The sequence below is a fragment of the Schistocerca piceifrons genome, chromosome 7 (genome assembly GCF_021461385.2).
Source record: "Schistocerca piceifrons isolate TAMUIC-IGC-003096 chromosome 7, iqSchPice1.1, whole genome shotgun sequence".
NCBI classification, from domain to species: domain Eukaryota; kingdom Metazoa; phylum Arthropoda; class Insecta; order Orthoptera; family Acrididae; genus Schistocerca; species Schistocerca piceifrons.
Window position 1 is genome coordinate 191,477,230 of NC_060144.1, and position 16,850 is coordinate 191,494,079.

The following is a 16,850-nucleotide window of genomic DNA, read 5'->3' on the forward strand; positions in this document are numbered from 1 at the left end:
TCCCTTGTGGGGGCTCTCTCTGAGGGCACTCCCGCCTTAGGTGATTGTTCACACCTCAGGTCACACCTCCCGACAAACGGACGGAGGGACCAATCGGCACTTTCGGAAGGTATCAGCTCGGGTAATCACCCCTCCCTGGGCCTGGCCGTTACCAGGGGGTACGTACGTGTCCTACCTGTCTACCCGGGGCGGGGAATTACGCGTTACCCCGTCACCGGCTACGCATCGAAGTGCGTGGGTCAGCCTTCAGACACGCTCAGGGAGGAAAAAAGAGAAAGGGAAAGGAAAGAAGAGGGGTCTCAAACGCCGCAGCGGAGAAAAGGGCAAAGAGAAGAGGGAAGGAAAAGAGAAGGACAGAGGAAGGACGAAGACTTGCAAATGTAGAAAGCAAGGAATTTGTAACAGTTTCGAGCGTCCGTCTCCGGACGTAGGCACAAACCATACTCCCAGAGGGGGAGAAAGGGAAGGAAAGAGCCAGAGGTGAGGGGGGTGGGGCGAAGATGGGGGACGGGGAAGGATGCGGAAAGGGAAGGTATGCAGCCCAGAAAGGAAGGAGGGCCACATTAGCTCGGGGTCCCGTGCTCGCCACGCATGTGTCCACAAAAGAGTTGTGGACCCCCTGGGGGGATCGCTCTGAGTGTGTGGTGTAAGCTGATGGCATCATTTGTCTCAGGGCAGTCCCCCCTCCCTACAAGAGAATAGTCCTGTGCATCCTCTTACCTGTACCATCACTGGTTAAAGCAATGAGAGTCTTTCGTGCAGCAATGTCATTCTAACCCTTCAACATTGTGGACATGTGGGTAGTATCATTTCATGCACGATGATGCTCGTCTGCACATTGCACAGCCAGTGAAGGTTGCTGCAGAGACATTTTGGAAATGCTAGAATTATCAGCCATCATTTCCCTACAGCCTGGCCATCCCAATCATCCAGCCTTAATCTATGTGGCTTCTGGCTGTGGGATTATCCTAAAGATGCTGCGTTCAGTGCTCCAATTACAAATGTTTCTGAACTGAAGGCATGATTCGCACAACACATTACCACTGAGACACTCCTATCTGTTGTGGAACAAGCTGTTTCTCAATTTCAACTTGTGGCAGAAAGTGGTGGGCAGCATACTGAACATGTCTTGCGCCAGTCCCATGACAATTAGAAAGCAAAGTCATTTTGCTTTTCGTGTGGTTTTTGGCCCCAGGACAATTAAAAACTGATTTTTCCATCCAATGTGGTATGACCTAACTGGGGTGGATGGGCTTACCTAGAACTGTGCTACAACTGTTAACTGCCAAACTTGTGGAGTCATGTGCGTTGAACAGTGAGGATGGTGTAATATGAAACTCAAACCATAGCCATTGTATCATGATTCATCTGTCATTTGTAGCTGACTCCACTTACATGAAGACACTTAAAGTGCCACATACTGCTAACACCTTTGTTTATTTTATTTTTTGCTTCATGATGTTTTCCCATGTGTCAATAATATGCTGGTCCACCCCCTTAGCTGAATGGTCAGCGTGTTGGAATGCCACGTACGGGAGCCCGGGTTCGATTCCCGGCTAGAGTGGGAGATTTTCTCCCTCAGGGACTGGGTGTTGTGCTGTCCTCATCATCATTTCATCCCCATTGTCGACGCGCAAGTCACCCAACGTGGCGTCGCACTCAATAAGACTTGCACTTCCCGCCTGGTAACTCCCGGCCACCGACACCATTTCCAATAATATGCTGTTCTAATTTGACGTCATTCTGTGCAGTGGTCTATTTCTAAACCATTTTGAAACTGGAACTTTAATTATGTACACCATGTGAACTGAGAAGGGAGATTTGGGTGATGGTGCAGATTAGGGACGTTTGAAGTGAATTTTGTGTTCAAAAGATTAGTTTCATTTTTGTAACAAAGTCACTCACATGTTGTCAATGTTGACTGGGAGGAGGCTTTTGTAGAATTATTATTGCTGTAAGTGTATGCCAATAACAATTGGTCAATGGAAGAGTTATTGAAAACTCTTGCTGACTTAGATGGTAAACTAGATGAATCAAACACTGACTTAAAAGCGGAATGAAATGCTAAAAAAGACAGCAGAATGCTAATGTAACTTAGAAGAAGAGCTGAAGTCTCAAGGCAATGGCAAAGTCTCAAGGGGCAGCATTGAATGCTTAGATACTACTAATGTGAATACAGACAGATACACAAGGTGTTAAATGCACTGAACATGATGACAAAGTGGATGAGCACAGTAGTAAAAATGAAGGAAGATTAGTATTTAATGTCTACTCGACATTGTCTTCATTGGAGACAAGAACCCACATAAGGAAAAAATGGAGAAGGAAAACTTTTCAAAGGAATCATTCTGGCATTTGCTTGATGTGATTTAGGGAAATCATGGAAAACCTAAATCTGGATGGCTGAATGGGGATTTGAACCATTGTCCTTCCAAATGTGAGTCCAGTGTGCTACCCACTGAGCCACCTTTCCAAAAAATAATACCCATGATTAATACCAAACATGAAGTCCAGGTTTGATAAATGAAAATGGCAGACGTGGCTTAAGAAACACTGAAAACTGTGAAGTATGAGGGACATTTCATAAACAATGCACACTTTTTTGTTTTTACTTCCACTTTTTTCCCTTCAATATATCTTTACAGTCCTTCAATTCAGTCTCTCTGCTTCTCTATGACTGAATCCCAAATGTCTCATAAGCTCTATTATTCCATCCATGACACCACTTCTGTTCACCTGTTGAATGGCTCAGGTTATAGTGGTAGAAAGCTCTTCCAGAGAAAGATAATGACGTGCATGCATACATTTTCTCAACTTCGGGAACTGAAGGTTGGTGGACTCATGCGACTTCTGTGACACTTGTTACACATGGGACTCTGTCATGATGATTCCTTGGTGATAATAAGCAGAAATCATTATTTGCTTGAGCTTTGACTAAGAGTGTTGAAAGTATTTTCGATGTGGAGAATCTGAAGCTCTCCTCATTGGACTGTGATTTCAACTTTGGTTCAAAGTCTCTAATCCATGTTTCATTGATAATGACAATTCAAACAAGAACCCTTGACCTTCACAGTTGAATCATTGTTTGAGCAAGGGTGCAATGTCCAGGCATTTCTGCTTCTCTTCAGCAGTAAAATAGTGTGAGACCCATCTCTCAGACATTTTTCTCTACTTCCAATCATTTATCAGAATATGGAATAATGATGTTGAGGGAATTCCTGTGGCTCCAGAGAGGTCCTCACAAGTCACACGGCGATCTTCTTCAAGGGCATCTGCCACAAGTTTAGCACTTCGTTCACCTTTCGATATTTTTGGCCTTTCGTGTCTTGGGTTTATCATCTATGCTTGTATCACCACCATGAAAACTATTAGCCCAAAACTCACCACAAACTTCACTTGCACTACATATTTCTGCCGGATTTTCACCGTGTAAAGTTTAGTTCTAGATGTATGACCTCCTGGTTTTCAACAGTCACAGTACCTAAGAACTCTGCAGGGTCCATTTCTACCGCTCGCCAATTTTATGTTGGAGTACACAGCGAAAAACAAAAACCTGTGTTACTTCCTCAAACTCACAACTCTATCTCTGTAATTTTCATTGTTGTTACAGCAAACAAACCACAGTACTACCAACCCATGCATTATTTATGAAATGTCCCTCATAACTGCAAAACATTTTGATCAGCTTCTTAATTGACCGGAATTCACAAATACTCAAGAAAATATAGATGAAGATTTACCTACAACTCCCAAGGAAATTGAAGTACTCATCGAAATCCTAAAAAAAGATAATGTTACTAGAACTCTTTACATGACCTCTATTGGAAATAAAAAAGGAGCTAAAATTAATCTTTGAGAAAATACAGAAAACAGAAAAAAATTCCTGTAGTGTGGAAGGTAGCCTGATACATCCTCTACATTAGACAGGCAATAAACAAAACATTAGCAACTACAGAGGAATTTCTTTGACACCGTTTACATTTTCTGAGATTTTACTAAATTTGGTATAAATGACATTTGAAAGTCATTTTGGTGAGTATCGAGGTGATTAGGTGATTTTGAGAAGAGCAGATCACATTCTGAAGACATATTTAATATAAAGTCAATGATTTGGCACAGACAACTTAATTGGAAAGTTACTGTAGTGACGTTTGCCAATTTAAAAAGGCATACAATTCCATAAACAGACGAACTATGGATAAAACGTAACAATATTATGAAAAGGATAGTTGCTACTCTCATTTTTCATAATATTGTTACATCCCACTCTGAATTTTCTATTGTTTAAACTATGGATAAAATAATATGAGAATTTGGTTGAACGTCTAAATAAGCAAATCCAATTTGTGAAGCATTTACGAAATCTGAAGTGAAATTCATTGGAGACATATCTCGGCCCTTAGAAAGAAATGCAGGAGCATGGCAATGTTATGATCTATCCGTAATTCTTTTTAACTGCTTTCTATAAAAAAAATAGTGAGAATTTTGAATGAAAAATTGAATCACTATAAGATTTCAACAAAAACATTGGACTAAACTGCTTCACTTTTGCAGATGACTGTGCTACACTTTCTAAAAAATATGACAGCTGTTGTAAAACAAATTAATTTATTTGAAGAAATAGACAGCATACTGTCTTTAAGAATCTCTACAGAAATAAAATAAAATAACTGTCTTAAAAGTGCAACAAAATTTCTGAAAACAAACTGAAGAGGTTAAAAAATTAAATATCTTTGGGGAGGGAACAAAAATGGCACACAGTATAACAAAAGACTTCGACAACAAAAAATGACTGTCTAAAAATACAAAAACAAGGCATTACAGTGCAGTGGTGAAGCTAGAATATCTATCTGCAAATATCTAACATTATAGTGTAACTTAGATAAATTAGAAATACTGGAAGGGCGAATAGTTTGGAAATTACTTAGGAATGATGGAATGTCTCAAAACATATAATGAGGAAAAGAAGACATGTATATTTGGACATTTATATCAAATGCAAGGCAGTAGATTAACAAGAAAGATCTTTTGTGGGATAAGAAGTTAACAACAGTTGTTTCCCTGAGGCTGAAATGCACAGAACACATGAAGAAAAAACTCAGTGAACAAACAAAAGATTACTGGAAGAAAAGAACTGAGGTAGACAATCCAGAGGACTGTTTTAAGGATTTAACTGAACAAAAAATTCAGCAAAACATTTCATATTCAGTTGACACATCTCTTTCATCACATGATGTCTGCAATCAATCTGTTCAGGAAAGGTTGTTTAATTTTAACGGCCAACAGCTTTGCCACAGTGATAACACCGGTTCCCATCAGATCACCAAAGTTAAGCGCTGTCGGGCTTGGCTAGGACTTGTATGCCGTGTACTGTTGGCAAGCGGGGCGCACTCAGCCCTTGTGAGAACAACTGAGGAGCTACTTCATTAAGTAGTGGCTCCAGTCACGAAAACTGACAATAGCCGGGAGAATGGTGAGCTGAACACATGCCCCTCCATACTCGTATCTAGTGATGCCTATAGGCTGCGGATGACACGGCAGTCGATCAGTAACATTAGGGTCTTCTGAGACCTATTTGGATGGAGTTTAGTTAGTAGTTATTTAGTTTTAATACTGGGTTTCAACTGAACTGGTGGAACATTTTTGACAGATTTTTAGCGGCATTTTATAAATTGTTATTTTATGTTAGATATATTTATGAGGGAATTAGATTAGGAAATGAGACACTTAAAGTAGTAAAGGAGTTTTGCTATTTGGGGAGCAAAATAACTGATGATGGTCGAAGAAGAGAGGATATAAAATGTAGACTGGCAATGGCAAGGAAAGCATTTCTGAAGAAGAGAAATTTGTTAACATCGAGTATAGATTTAAGTGTCAGGAAGTCATTTCTGAAAGTATTCGTATGGAGTGTAGCCATGTATGGAAGTGAAACATGGACGATAAATAGTTCGGACAAGAAGAGAACAGAAGCTTTTGAAACGTGGTGCTACAGAAGAATGTTGAAGATTAGATGGGTAGATCACATAACTAATGAGGAAGTATTGAATAGGATTGGGGAGAAGAGAAGTTTGTGGCACAACTTGACTAGAAGAAGGGATCGGCTGGTAGGACATGTTCCGAGGTATCAAGGGATCACCAATTTAGTATTGGAGGGCAGCGTGAAGGGTAAAAATCTTAGAGGGAGACCAAGAGATGAATACACTAAGCAGATTCAAAAGGATGTAGGTTGTAGTAGTTACTGGGAGATGAATAAGCTTGCACAGGATAGAGTAGCATGGAGAGCTGCAGCAAACCAGCCTCAGGACTGAAGACAACAACAACAACATATTTATGTTTGGCTTTTGTTGATAATGTGGGCATTAAACGGTAGGTGAGCGATTTTTTTCTTTGAAGGGTGACGGGGTGAGATTGTTTTGTATTTTATTTGTGTGTGTGTGTGTGTGTGAGAGGGGGGGGGGGGGGGAGCGGGGTTGGACAGCTTAGATTTATATATTGGTAGCCATGATTGGTAAGGATTTTTCCTGTAGTTTTACTTGATTATTACAGTACCTACGGTATGTGTATTGATGTGTATGACAGTGCATTTCTTATCTATCAAAACTGGCGGCGGTTTAAGTTTTCATGAATTTTTGGTTTGTGTTGTCAATTACTGGTAATTGCATTGGCTTGTTTTACCTCAACTATTAACGTCACATTTTTATTGTACCACAGACTTTGTTTTAGCCTTATAAATCAAGTGAAGTGTTAAATACCGGATTTGTGTGTGATTTTGTGGTATTGTTGATTTTGTCTGAGCTGTGTGCACCAAGTGAAATTTCTGGCACCAGATTTTGGAGCTATGTGTGGGTTCATGGTATTGTGGACTTTAATTGAGACATACAGGTCGAGTGAAATTTCTAATATCAGTTCCCCACTCAATGCAGTTATAGTACTGTAGTTTTGATGAACACTGAGGATTTTGTTTGTTTGATCTTTGCATTTGGTAATATATGTTTCAACATGTCTTCATTATTAGGACTATCATATATTTAGTTCCCCTCCAGCCCCACCCCAAAAACTGCAAAAGCATTACGGAGATGATAGATAAACTCCAGTGGAAGACTCTGCAGGAGAGACGCTCAGTAGCTTGGCACGGGCTTTTGTTGAAGTTTCGAGAACATACCTTCACCGAGGAGTCGAGCAGTATATTGCTCCCTCCTACGTACATCTCGCGAAGAGACCATGAGGATAAAATCAGAGAGATTAGAGTCCATACAGAGGCATACCGACAATCCTTCTTTCCATGAACAATACGAGACTGGAATAGAAGGGAGAACCGATAGGGTGCTCAAGGTACCCTCCACCACATACCGTCAGGTGGCTTGCGGAGTATGGATGTAGATGTAGATCCCTAATTCTCGATGTTTCCCATTAGTTTCTGCAGTTAAATATTTTTCCCATTATTTGTGTCAAAGTGTGTGTAATGAGTGAACTAGGACTAACCGTGGATATTGAACGTATACAGAGAAGGGCAGCACCAATGTTCACAGGTTCGTTTAATTTGTGGAAGTGTTACAGAGATACTGAAGGAACTGAAATGGCAGACTCTTGAAGAGACAGGTACTATCCCGAGAAAGTCTATTAACAAAGCTTCAAGAATCGGCTTTAAATTATTAATCCAGGGGTATACTACAACATCCTATGTATCGCTCACACAGGAATTGTGAGGATAAGATCATAATAATTATTGCACACACAGAGGCATTCAAATGATCATTCTTCCCATGCTCTATATGTGAACGGAACAGGAAGAAACCCTAATAGCTGGTACAAAGGGGCGTACCCTCTGCTATGCATCTCATGGTGGCTTGCAGAGTATAGATGTAGACGTCATGGCTGCCATATTGTATAATCTACTTGATGACGTCATTGGTCATGCTGACAGTTGTCCTGAAGCAGTTTAGTCTGTTCAGGCATCCTGATTTTGGTTTTCCTAAATGATTTCAGGAGCATACTGGAATGGTTCACTTATCAATGTCATGGCCAATCAACTGTCCCATCCCACCACAGATGGTCATGTACTCAGATGACCCTACATTTGTACAGGTTCCATTCAGAGAATGCTTATTGCATTGTTCCCTAACTCAAAACATATCTTCATATTCTAATTCCCATAAAACTACGTAGAATCCTTTAAATCTATGTTCAGCTAACTGTCAATAAGAGTGTTAATGACTAGTATACATGATAATCTTACATTGCAAAAGCTTGTCGTGCCGATGTGGCTCTTTTTTTTTTTTTAGTAGTATTAACAATTTAAGATATTCAGTAAAAGTAAGAGAGCTATATACTATAAAACTTTATATTTTCAAGGAATGAGTTGAGAACCTACACAAATCTTCTCACAATAGTGCACAATTGCACAAAAGTGTGTAATCAGAATAGCTGGAGCCCACCCAAAATCACCTTGCACACATTTATTTAAGGAACTCGGGATATTCACAGTACCTCCACAATACATATATTCACTTATGAAATTTGTCATTAATAACCCATCCCAATTCAAAAACAACAGTGAAGTGCATAGCTACAACACTAGAAGAAATTTTCTATTCTGGATTAAATCTCACTTTGGCACAGAAAGGGGTGAATTATGCTGCCACAAAAATCTTTGGTTATTTGCAAGTAGTATTAAAAGTCTGACAGATAGTCAACTAGCATTTATAAGCAAATTAAAAGAATTTCTGAATGACAACTCCTCCTACTCAATACAAGAATTCTTAGATATGCAGTAGTAACTGAAAAAAAAATAATTATTTTCTGTAAAGGAAACTTATGTTGAAGTGACACATTCCGCATAATTACAAAATGTCGTATTCATGATCTATGGAACAAGGATTAATTTAGGTACGTATAAAGACTGGTTTGTCTACCTTATGTCGGTTAACAATTACTTAACATCTGAAAAGCAAAGATGAACCAAAACAAATATAAACTAGCTTTTTTTCCATGTAGGGAGCTATAAGTGATGCAATTTTAGATATACTCATCTGACATTCACGTGGAACAAAGGGTGGGAAAAGTGATGGGACAGGTAAACTGACACAGTGTTTATTATTTGGGTTTGGTCTATCATGATCAAGCCTGTAATACTTCAAGAAAATAAACTATGCTCTAAATGTAAGAAAAGGCAGCATTCTGACACTACCCCCTTTCCTTTCTCTTTCAAATTCTGACCTACATACTTCGTTTTTATTCAGCCAGTCCATTATTTATAAGTAAATGTCAAATAAAGTAACTACATCAATATCCTACATATTGCAGTCATTTTATTATCAATCGAAAAACTATTAAAATTATATACTAGAGTTGTTTAGGTAGGTTAGAAAAAGAAATATATGAGGCCTAGGCAGTTTGAGTGTCAAAATGTTTAAAAGCAGCGTACATTATTGTTTGATTATTATTACAATTCTTATCATTCACTGAGAGATTACACCTATTGATTGTAACTGTTTGTCAAATCGCAAAATCGATTGCAATTGGAGAGAAATCCTACAAATCATTAATTTTTAAAAATAATTACGCCTAATATAAATTATTTATTATAAGAACATCAAGCAATTTATGGTTTGGTGGCTAAACAAGTGGAAGATACCACCACAAACATAATGTTAATGTTATAAAGTTGGCAAGATAAATGATATACCTGAATCAGTTTCATTTTCTGACCAGTCAATACAATTCAAAATCACATTTTCTTCATCCCATGTCACAAAATCTTCAAGTACTTCTATTCCAGATGGAAGAGTATTGCTAATGTTTAGTTTTTGGGTATCTGGCACTGCAAATTTGAGAAATAAAGTTATCTAGATGAGGTCGACAACCAATAAGGAACTAATCAAATCAAAATTATTATTTTTGATTTAACATATAACTGAAAGGCATAAACGACTGAGGACACGAATCTAATGAACTCACGTTTTTCTGTGTATGCCAAATACAGACATCTCATATTAAATTCTTTCAGCTGCTTGCCATGGACAGCGTTATATGCAAGAGCTGCTGCCGAAGGTTCCTGGTACACAATGAAGCTGTACGATTTCCCTGGTAGCATAACAATTTCTTCTACAAGTCCATATGATGAAAACATCTCCAGCAAACTCTCTCTTTTCATTCCGCTGACTAGCCCTGCGTTACCAATGAACAAATTCTGGAAACAAAGTCATTTAACTACCAGGAAAGATGCTACATCATTTGGGAACAGTAAGCAGTAGTTGAATAATGCTACTTACCGTTGTTGGTACATCAACGCACTTTATTCCTGTGTCTCGTAGAAGCATACTAGCATATCTCGTCTGTTTACGTTTAGCTTTTCTACCTCGCTTGTAACTGCTGATGTTGGTGTTCTCCATAGCTAAATCACTGTCTCCATACATATCGACGGCCGAAAGAACATATGTTTAATGTTTACAACCAAACACCTTGCACAGTTTATAGAACAACTACTATATGATTTATGAATATCTATGGCGAATTTGAGGATTTTTTGCTGAGTTTGTTGATAAATATTACTTCAACGTAAAGCTGTAAAATATGTTTAAAATAACTTTTAATATAACAACGGAGGCTAATTACTTTGATGTGTATTTTGCGTACTTGATATTGAGCTAGTAATTTTGAAACAATTCGTCCATATCTGTGACGGCGTTTTTGAGATTGTAGTTTGTTCAAAATGGCTGTTTCGGTGGTTGGATGTGAGATATGGAAAAACTGGGAAAAACAAGGAAAAAATGATTAGTAAGTCGACTCTGACAGAATATTAATATATTTATTTAAAATATCGTGTGTTGTGTTGCAAATGCCTCATATCTAGTGAAGATTATAGCTTTAAATGGTAATCGTCTTCGAACCGCTTCCAGGTGTTGAGTAGTTCAGATGTACCTTAAATAAGTTATTTTTTTATATAAACCTGTTACAGCAAGTGTCAGGATAGCGAAAAACAATAGTTTTGTATGTCTTGTTTTTTATTCGTTACATTGGCGGTGCTTTGAGACGTTAAATGTTGGCATTGTAGCTCAATGGAATAGGCAGGCAGGTTCAGCATTGTTCTAACTTTAAAAAATTTTCAAAACAGCTAGCAGAAATGCGTGAATGTAAAACATACGTGTGTTTAAAACCAATGAAATGACGAAACTGCCCTTAATGGAAGTTCAAATCTTTACGTTGAACCAAAATACTTAACGAATTGAGGCATAAACAAATATTGCGTTAGTAGCTGACAAACCAGCTATGCACAATAATAGTTAATACACATGAAATTACTCTTTATTGCCAGTTATAGTAAGTTAGTATTATGAAACCTCTTGCCTGGAAGGTGGGTTGTGACTCGATCGTGTGAAAATGTGAATTTGTAGTGCCCATTGCGCCAAAAGAATGATTGTGTGTGTGTTTTAGTTAGTGACGCCATCAAATATCACAGGCTACATATTTTATTTGACAGTAAACATTAGGAGAAAGTATTGTTGATTAATTACCAATAGAAAGTTATTTTTCCTGTTCTACCACCATCACCACCTGTATTTCATAGTCTGTAGTGGGCTACTGCAAAACAGTTCATGTTCAGTTACATACATTAATGCACAGTCATTCTGAGAGCGCAGGAATTGGAAAGATTCCCGCATAAAGTTTTTTAATGAAGGCATTATAATACATGATACAAGCCAGTGAAACCAATTGTTATTTGAAACACTGTCCAGCCTCCAGAGTTCATTGTCATGTGTCAAGAATACAATTCAGTCATGTAGAATGGGAACATTTTCTGGTTTTGATTTTGCTATATTTTAAAATAAAATTCGACTATTAGTGCATTGTTTGCTAATATTTGCAAATTTTTATGCACCCACTATCGAAGCCTTTCACATAAGAAAGTTTATTGGAAATATAAGTTGGACTAAGCAGTTTGGTATAATTGCTGTGTAGCGATGGGAAAAATAGACTTATTAAGCTCCCTTAAAATGGTCGTATCAGTATGGTTGCAGTATATTTACGTTAACAAGGCTTCACATTTGTTTACTACACCTTGTACTGGCAGATGCTGCTGTCAAGACAACTTCATTGGGTAGAACCTATGGTCTACTATGATTAAGAAAGTAGATGGTGTACCAAGCCATTCAGTTTGCTGCTTATAAAGCTTTTGTAACTTTATTCTAAGAATTATTACAGTTGCTGGCTGTCTTCTTGCTTGCAAAATGTTTAGAATATTTATTTTTCTTCATAATGTAGACAACTTGAACATATTTTAGTGCAACTGATTGATGTCTTCAGTCCCTCGGGTAACAAACTCAATGTAGTTGAATTCAGCATAAGATGATCTCTTAACTATTGTAGTGGGCTGGGCACAGCTGCTTCACACACTTACTTCCAACAGCCACGTAATGTGATTTTGTAAATGTCTCTATGGCAACAACTTAGTGATGTTGCAGCTCTATAGATGGCTGTTGTATCTTCACCTGCAGTTGTTTGCACTTCATAGTTAAAAAGTGGCAACAGCACTTCTAGCAGTCAGGGATCATCATATGGCAACTTGACTATACTAGAGTATCTTTTATGGTACTAAGACCAGGTATCCCAGTAAAGTCCATTTTGTGTGTGAAAAGTATTGAAGCAGTAGGCTGTTGAACTTGCACAGCACATTTAGTGAGGTATGGAAATTGGATTATGAGTTTTCTGTATCTCTCACTGTGTCATAATGTTTTGCAATTTGTTTGTGACACATTCTCCATTTGTAATTTTTCAAACCGGTAATCTACATTTGGGGAATACAGAAGCGTCCGATTCCACCCATCTGCTTTGACCCATGATGTCGCCAATAAAGCAGAAATGACCATTCTCAATGTCTCCAATACGGTGACTATGACATCATTTCATAAACGACAACAAACACAAAAATACATATAAAACCAACACACACATCTCTCTCCAAAAATATAAACGAACTAACGGCACCAGTGCGGGAAATTGGTAGTTTTGGGTGGGGATGAACTAAATATAAACACGTACAGACACACACCATGATCCCAAACCACACAATAACACCACAAAATCCCAAGTTCCGCTACACTTACAATATCGGCAGGAACCGGTCACTTCCCTTCACCTACATAACTCAACCGCAATTGTCGATACCACAAAATAAAAACCAACTACTCCAAAAATTATAATCACACCGCAACTATTGATATCACAAAACCAATACCTAAAACAACAAAAACTGGAATCGGATGCTGCCCTTGACCTATATTGGTCAACAGCAACTCGCAATACCAGAACACATAGCTATGACAAATTGGAATTGTACACTTCCCTTGACCTATATAGGTCAACAACAGTTCACAATACCAAAACACACACAGCTACGATGACACACTGGAACCGAACACCTCCCTTGACCTATATAGGTCAACAACAGCTCACGATATCAAAAAACACAAAGCCACACATAACAACAACGACAAATAGCAATCGGTCACTTCCCATGACCATGCAGCTCAAATGCAACTGACGATACCAAAAAAATTGAAATTGAGTACTTCCTCCTAAGATACATAAATCAACCACAAGTGACAATACCAAATCATCAACCACCAACACTTGCAGTAAATAACACCGACCCAACAACACATAAAAACCCCACTGAACATTATAACACACGAACAATAGACCCAAAAAAATGACTACTTACCATATAAAAGTTTCGGCGCTACACACTAATCCCCAACTCACATATTGTGCTTGCATACGCTGCATTTCACTATGTTCGTCTCAAGCCCAAAAAGTCGCAGAAACTTAATGATGGACAACGTGTCGTCCCCCATTTCAGCCTGCACACATGCACTATTAAACTTAGGAGCCATATCCATACCTAACAAAAGAAGCTACTAATTGAATTAAACGACTTACTGCATGACAAACAGCAGACCAGTAACATGAAACGACACCACAATAACATAAACATAACGGAAACTTAATTCTTAACTCACGGAAACTAATTTCCATTCTTCTATAACAATCATGACCGATAAATGCACACTTCAAGCACCGCCACCCAAATGAACCTAGTACACCACCAGAGGACACCACCAACTGAAACAAGACGACAGCTACAAATACAACATACTCATAACCTAAACTCCGTGCCGTCATGACGTTATACAACACCAAGATCCTCATATCATGGGTCAAAGCTGACAGTGGGATCGGACGCCTCCGTTAACCCGACATTTGATTCAACGTCGTACCTGGTAATACCTGTATTAGATTGATCTTTAGCAAAGTAGTAGTCATATTAGTATCTTAACAAATAGTGCTCATTGAACAAACATACATGAATAACAGTTGTGAGAAACATGAGCTGTGTTCTTTCCTTTGCGCTGGTGTAAACATTGCAGCAATCCCACTTCTTCCAAGAGAACTTGCTAGAGAATGGTGTGCTGGGTATATCCAATCCTTAGTGACAATCCAGCAGAATATATGCTCATGTGGAATCTTAAACTGCACGACAAATGATAATTATTTATCAACTTTCAGATCCAGGTTGTTTGATAAGCATCTTATCGCTGATTTCTTCTGCCTCCTAACTTGGCAAAAACAACTATTCATTTGAATTCTCAAAATTAACTCTGTTTGCTTATGAGAAAGCTGTAAAGGAAAGGGAGGATTTGCAGTATTTTTGAACACTTAATTTTTTGCTGTGATCTTTATGCAGTGTTAAGAAGCAGCTTTATTTTTTTGCTGTCATGACCATTATACTAAACCAACAGCGTTTGTTTGGTTTGTGTGTAAGTGGGGGTGGAGGGGAGTCCAACCTAGTGTTAGTGATTGTGCGAGCTTGGAACCTTTATTGCCTTGTTGTGAGGGAAATCAGTATCCGAAGATGCTCCCATCTGTAGAGTGAAATTAATAATAAGGTAAATAATAGATGATCAGTAGCAGTTTATATGCATATTAAGAAATAAGTATGTTTCTATTCGCCTTTGTTTCTTCTAAGGTTTTCACTGCTTTGCCCCCTCTAGTGCTAATTTTATGGTTGCCTAAGAGCGTTCTGTGTTGTGTTATCGTCTGAAGCAGTATCTTTAAAAGCTACTTTGTGGTGGACACTCAGACATACAAAGCCTTCATCTGAGAGGCAATTTCATGACTTATAACAATAAAAAATGACAGCCGTACCTGTCAAAACTGCTCTTTAATAATGCAATTCACCACAGCTTTTTGTCTATGTTGCAAATCAGAAGAATACTGTTTGAAACAGTATATTTCAAACTACCATTTCTTTCTATTGTTCCCCTGTTTCATAATTTTTTTCCCAAACTGTAACTCGTCACTGTTTGCTTTGGTAAACTGCAATTATATAGGCCTACCAATAAGTTGCCAATGATGATTTTTTTTTCATTTTCCAATTTTTATTTTTTTTATTTTTTTTTTTAGTTGACAATTAACTAGTTCAGTTTAAACTTCTATGATTAATTTATTTAAAACACTAACTCATTCATACAACTATTTTATAATTGCCTCTTTTCTTGCCCTGCCAAGACTGCATCATTGAGTGACTCTTCTCCGCCTTCAGGCTTGTTTGGTCAAAATTACAAAGTAATTTAGGATAGAAAAGACCCAAAAAATTAATGAAAAATCCATGCATTCGTGCATGTTCCCAAAAAGTAGTTAATTATACTTTACAGTCAGTACGATTCTACATCAAGTTAAAAGCTTTTTTTTCTGTAAGTGTAAATGTTAAACTGTAAAAAAAGTTCTAACATTATTGATAAAGTAAATTTGCGAGACTGTAAATAGTTGGCTTCAGTAAATCCGATGGTTCTTTTTAATATGTGCACTGCTAAGTATGTAACATTTTGTATGTTAATTAAATGCTCTTCTTCCATACTCCCTTAGGTTTAATTACAACACCCTGATCACTACTCCCTGCATTTAGCATAGTTAAATTCCCACAGTTTTTCAGTTTAATTGACAGATATGTGAAGTATTATGTTTCTGAAGAATGCGTGAGATTGAACAAAGTTGTTGCATCTCGGACCAGGGACCAGTACGTACAAGTTGCATTTTCGGCCGGAGGGGTACGTGGCTTGAGAAGCCTAGACTTACAGTTTGAGAGAATGCGCTGATGACATGTTGATTTTGTTATTGCTAGATTTGTGAGTTGGATGACTTTGGTTGGTGAATATGCCTATGTTTTTTTGTTGGTTTACTTCTTTATTGTAGTATGAGTGTCTGTGCTGAATTGTGTGGTTCTTGTACATCAAAATGGTTGTTATTGCAATTTTTTTTCAAATTTTTGGTTGTGTTAGTAATAATGAGTGGTGTTTAGTAAGTAATGCAACACTTTTTCTTCTTGGTCAGCTTCAGTTGAAAAATGGAGACTTTGATGTGGGACATCGTGAAATATTCCCGATTCAGGTTCTGAAGTTTCATGAAGTTCTGATGGGTGGCATTCCTTTGTGTAGCCTTCGAAATGACAACTGTGATGGAGGTGCATTCCAAGCAGAGACCTGTCATTGAATTTCTTTTAGTGAAAAACCAGAGCACTGCAGTTGTTCATAGACACTTGCAGAATGTCTGCAGAGACCTTACGGTGAACAAAAGCACTATGAATTGTTGGGCGAGGCATCTGTCATCATCGCAGCTTGGTCACACAAACCTGTCTAAGCAAGATGTTGGCTCCGATGTAGACCAGTAGAGTGGTACCATGCAGGAATATAGGCCCTTCCACTAAGGTGGTATAACGCTGTCACATTGAAAGGAGATTATGTTGAAAAATAGTATTTTATAGGCGGAAGAGTGGAGAATAATGTGGCGTATTT

General features: G+C 38.1%; 2 protein-coding genes across 4 annotated transcripts in view; one reads left to right on the forward strand and one right to left on the reverse strand.

The window, feature by feature from the left end:
* LOC124804923 (alkylated DNA repair protein alkB homolog 8) overlaps nt 1–10,466 on the reverse strand; it is a 41,152-nt gene extending 30,686 nt beyond the window's left edge. Inside the window, exons 1-3 of the mRNA XM_047265299.1 lie at nt 10,272–10,466; nt 9,958–10,189; nt 9,686–9,820 (exon numbers count right to left, since the gene is read on the reverse strand). Coding sequence (XP_047121255.1) covers nt 9,686–9,820; nt 9,958–10,189; nt 10,272–10,415 — 511 coding nt within the window. The 5' untranslated portion in view covers nt 10,416–10,466. The remainder of the gene's footprint in view (nt 1–9,685; nt 9,821–9,957; nt 10,190–10,271) is intronic.
* A 217-nt stretch (nt 10,467–10,683) lies between these two features.
* LOC124805288 (THO complex subunit 2) overlaps nt 10,684–16,850 on the forward strand; it is a 318,134-nt gene continuing 311,967 nt past the window's right edge. For all 3 annotated transcript variants that reach the window (XM_047265797.1, XM_047265799.1, XM_047265798.1), the window contains exon 1: nt 10,684–10,776. In XM_047265797.1, coding sequence (XP_047121753.1) covers nt 10,712–10,776 — 65 coding nt within the window. In that variant the 5' untranslated portion in view covers nt 10,684–10,711. The remainder of the gene's footprint in view (nt 10,777–16,850) is intronic.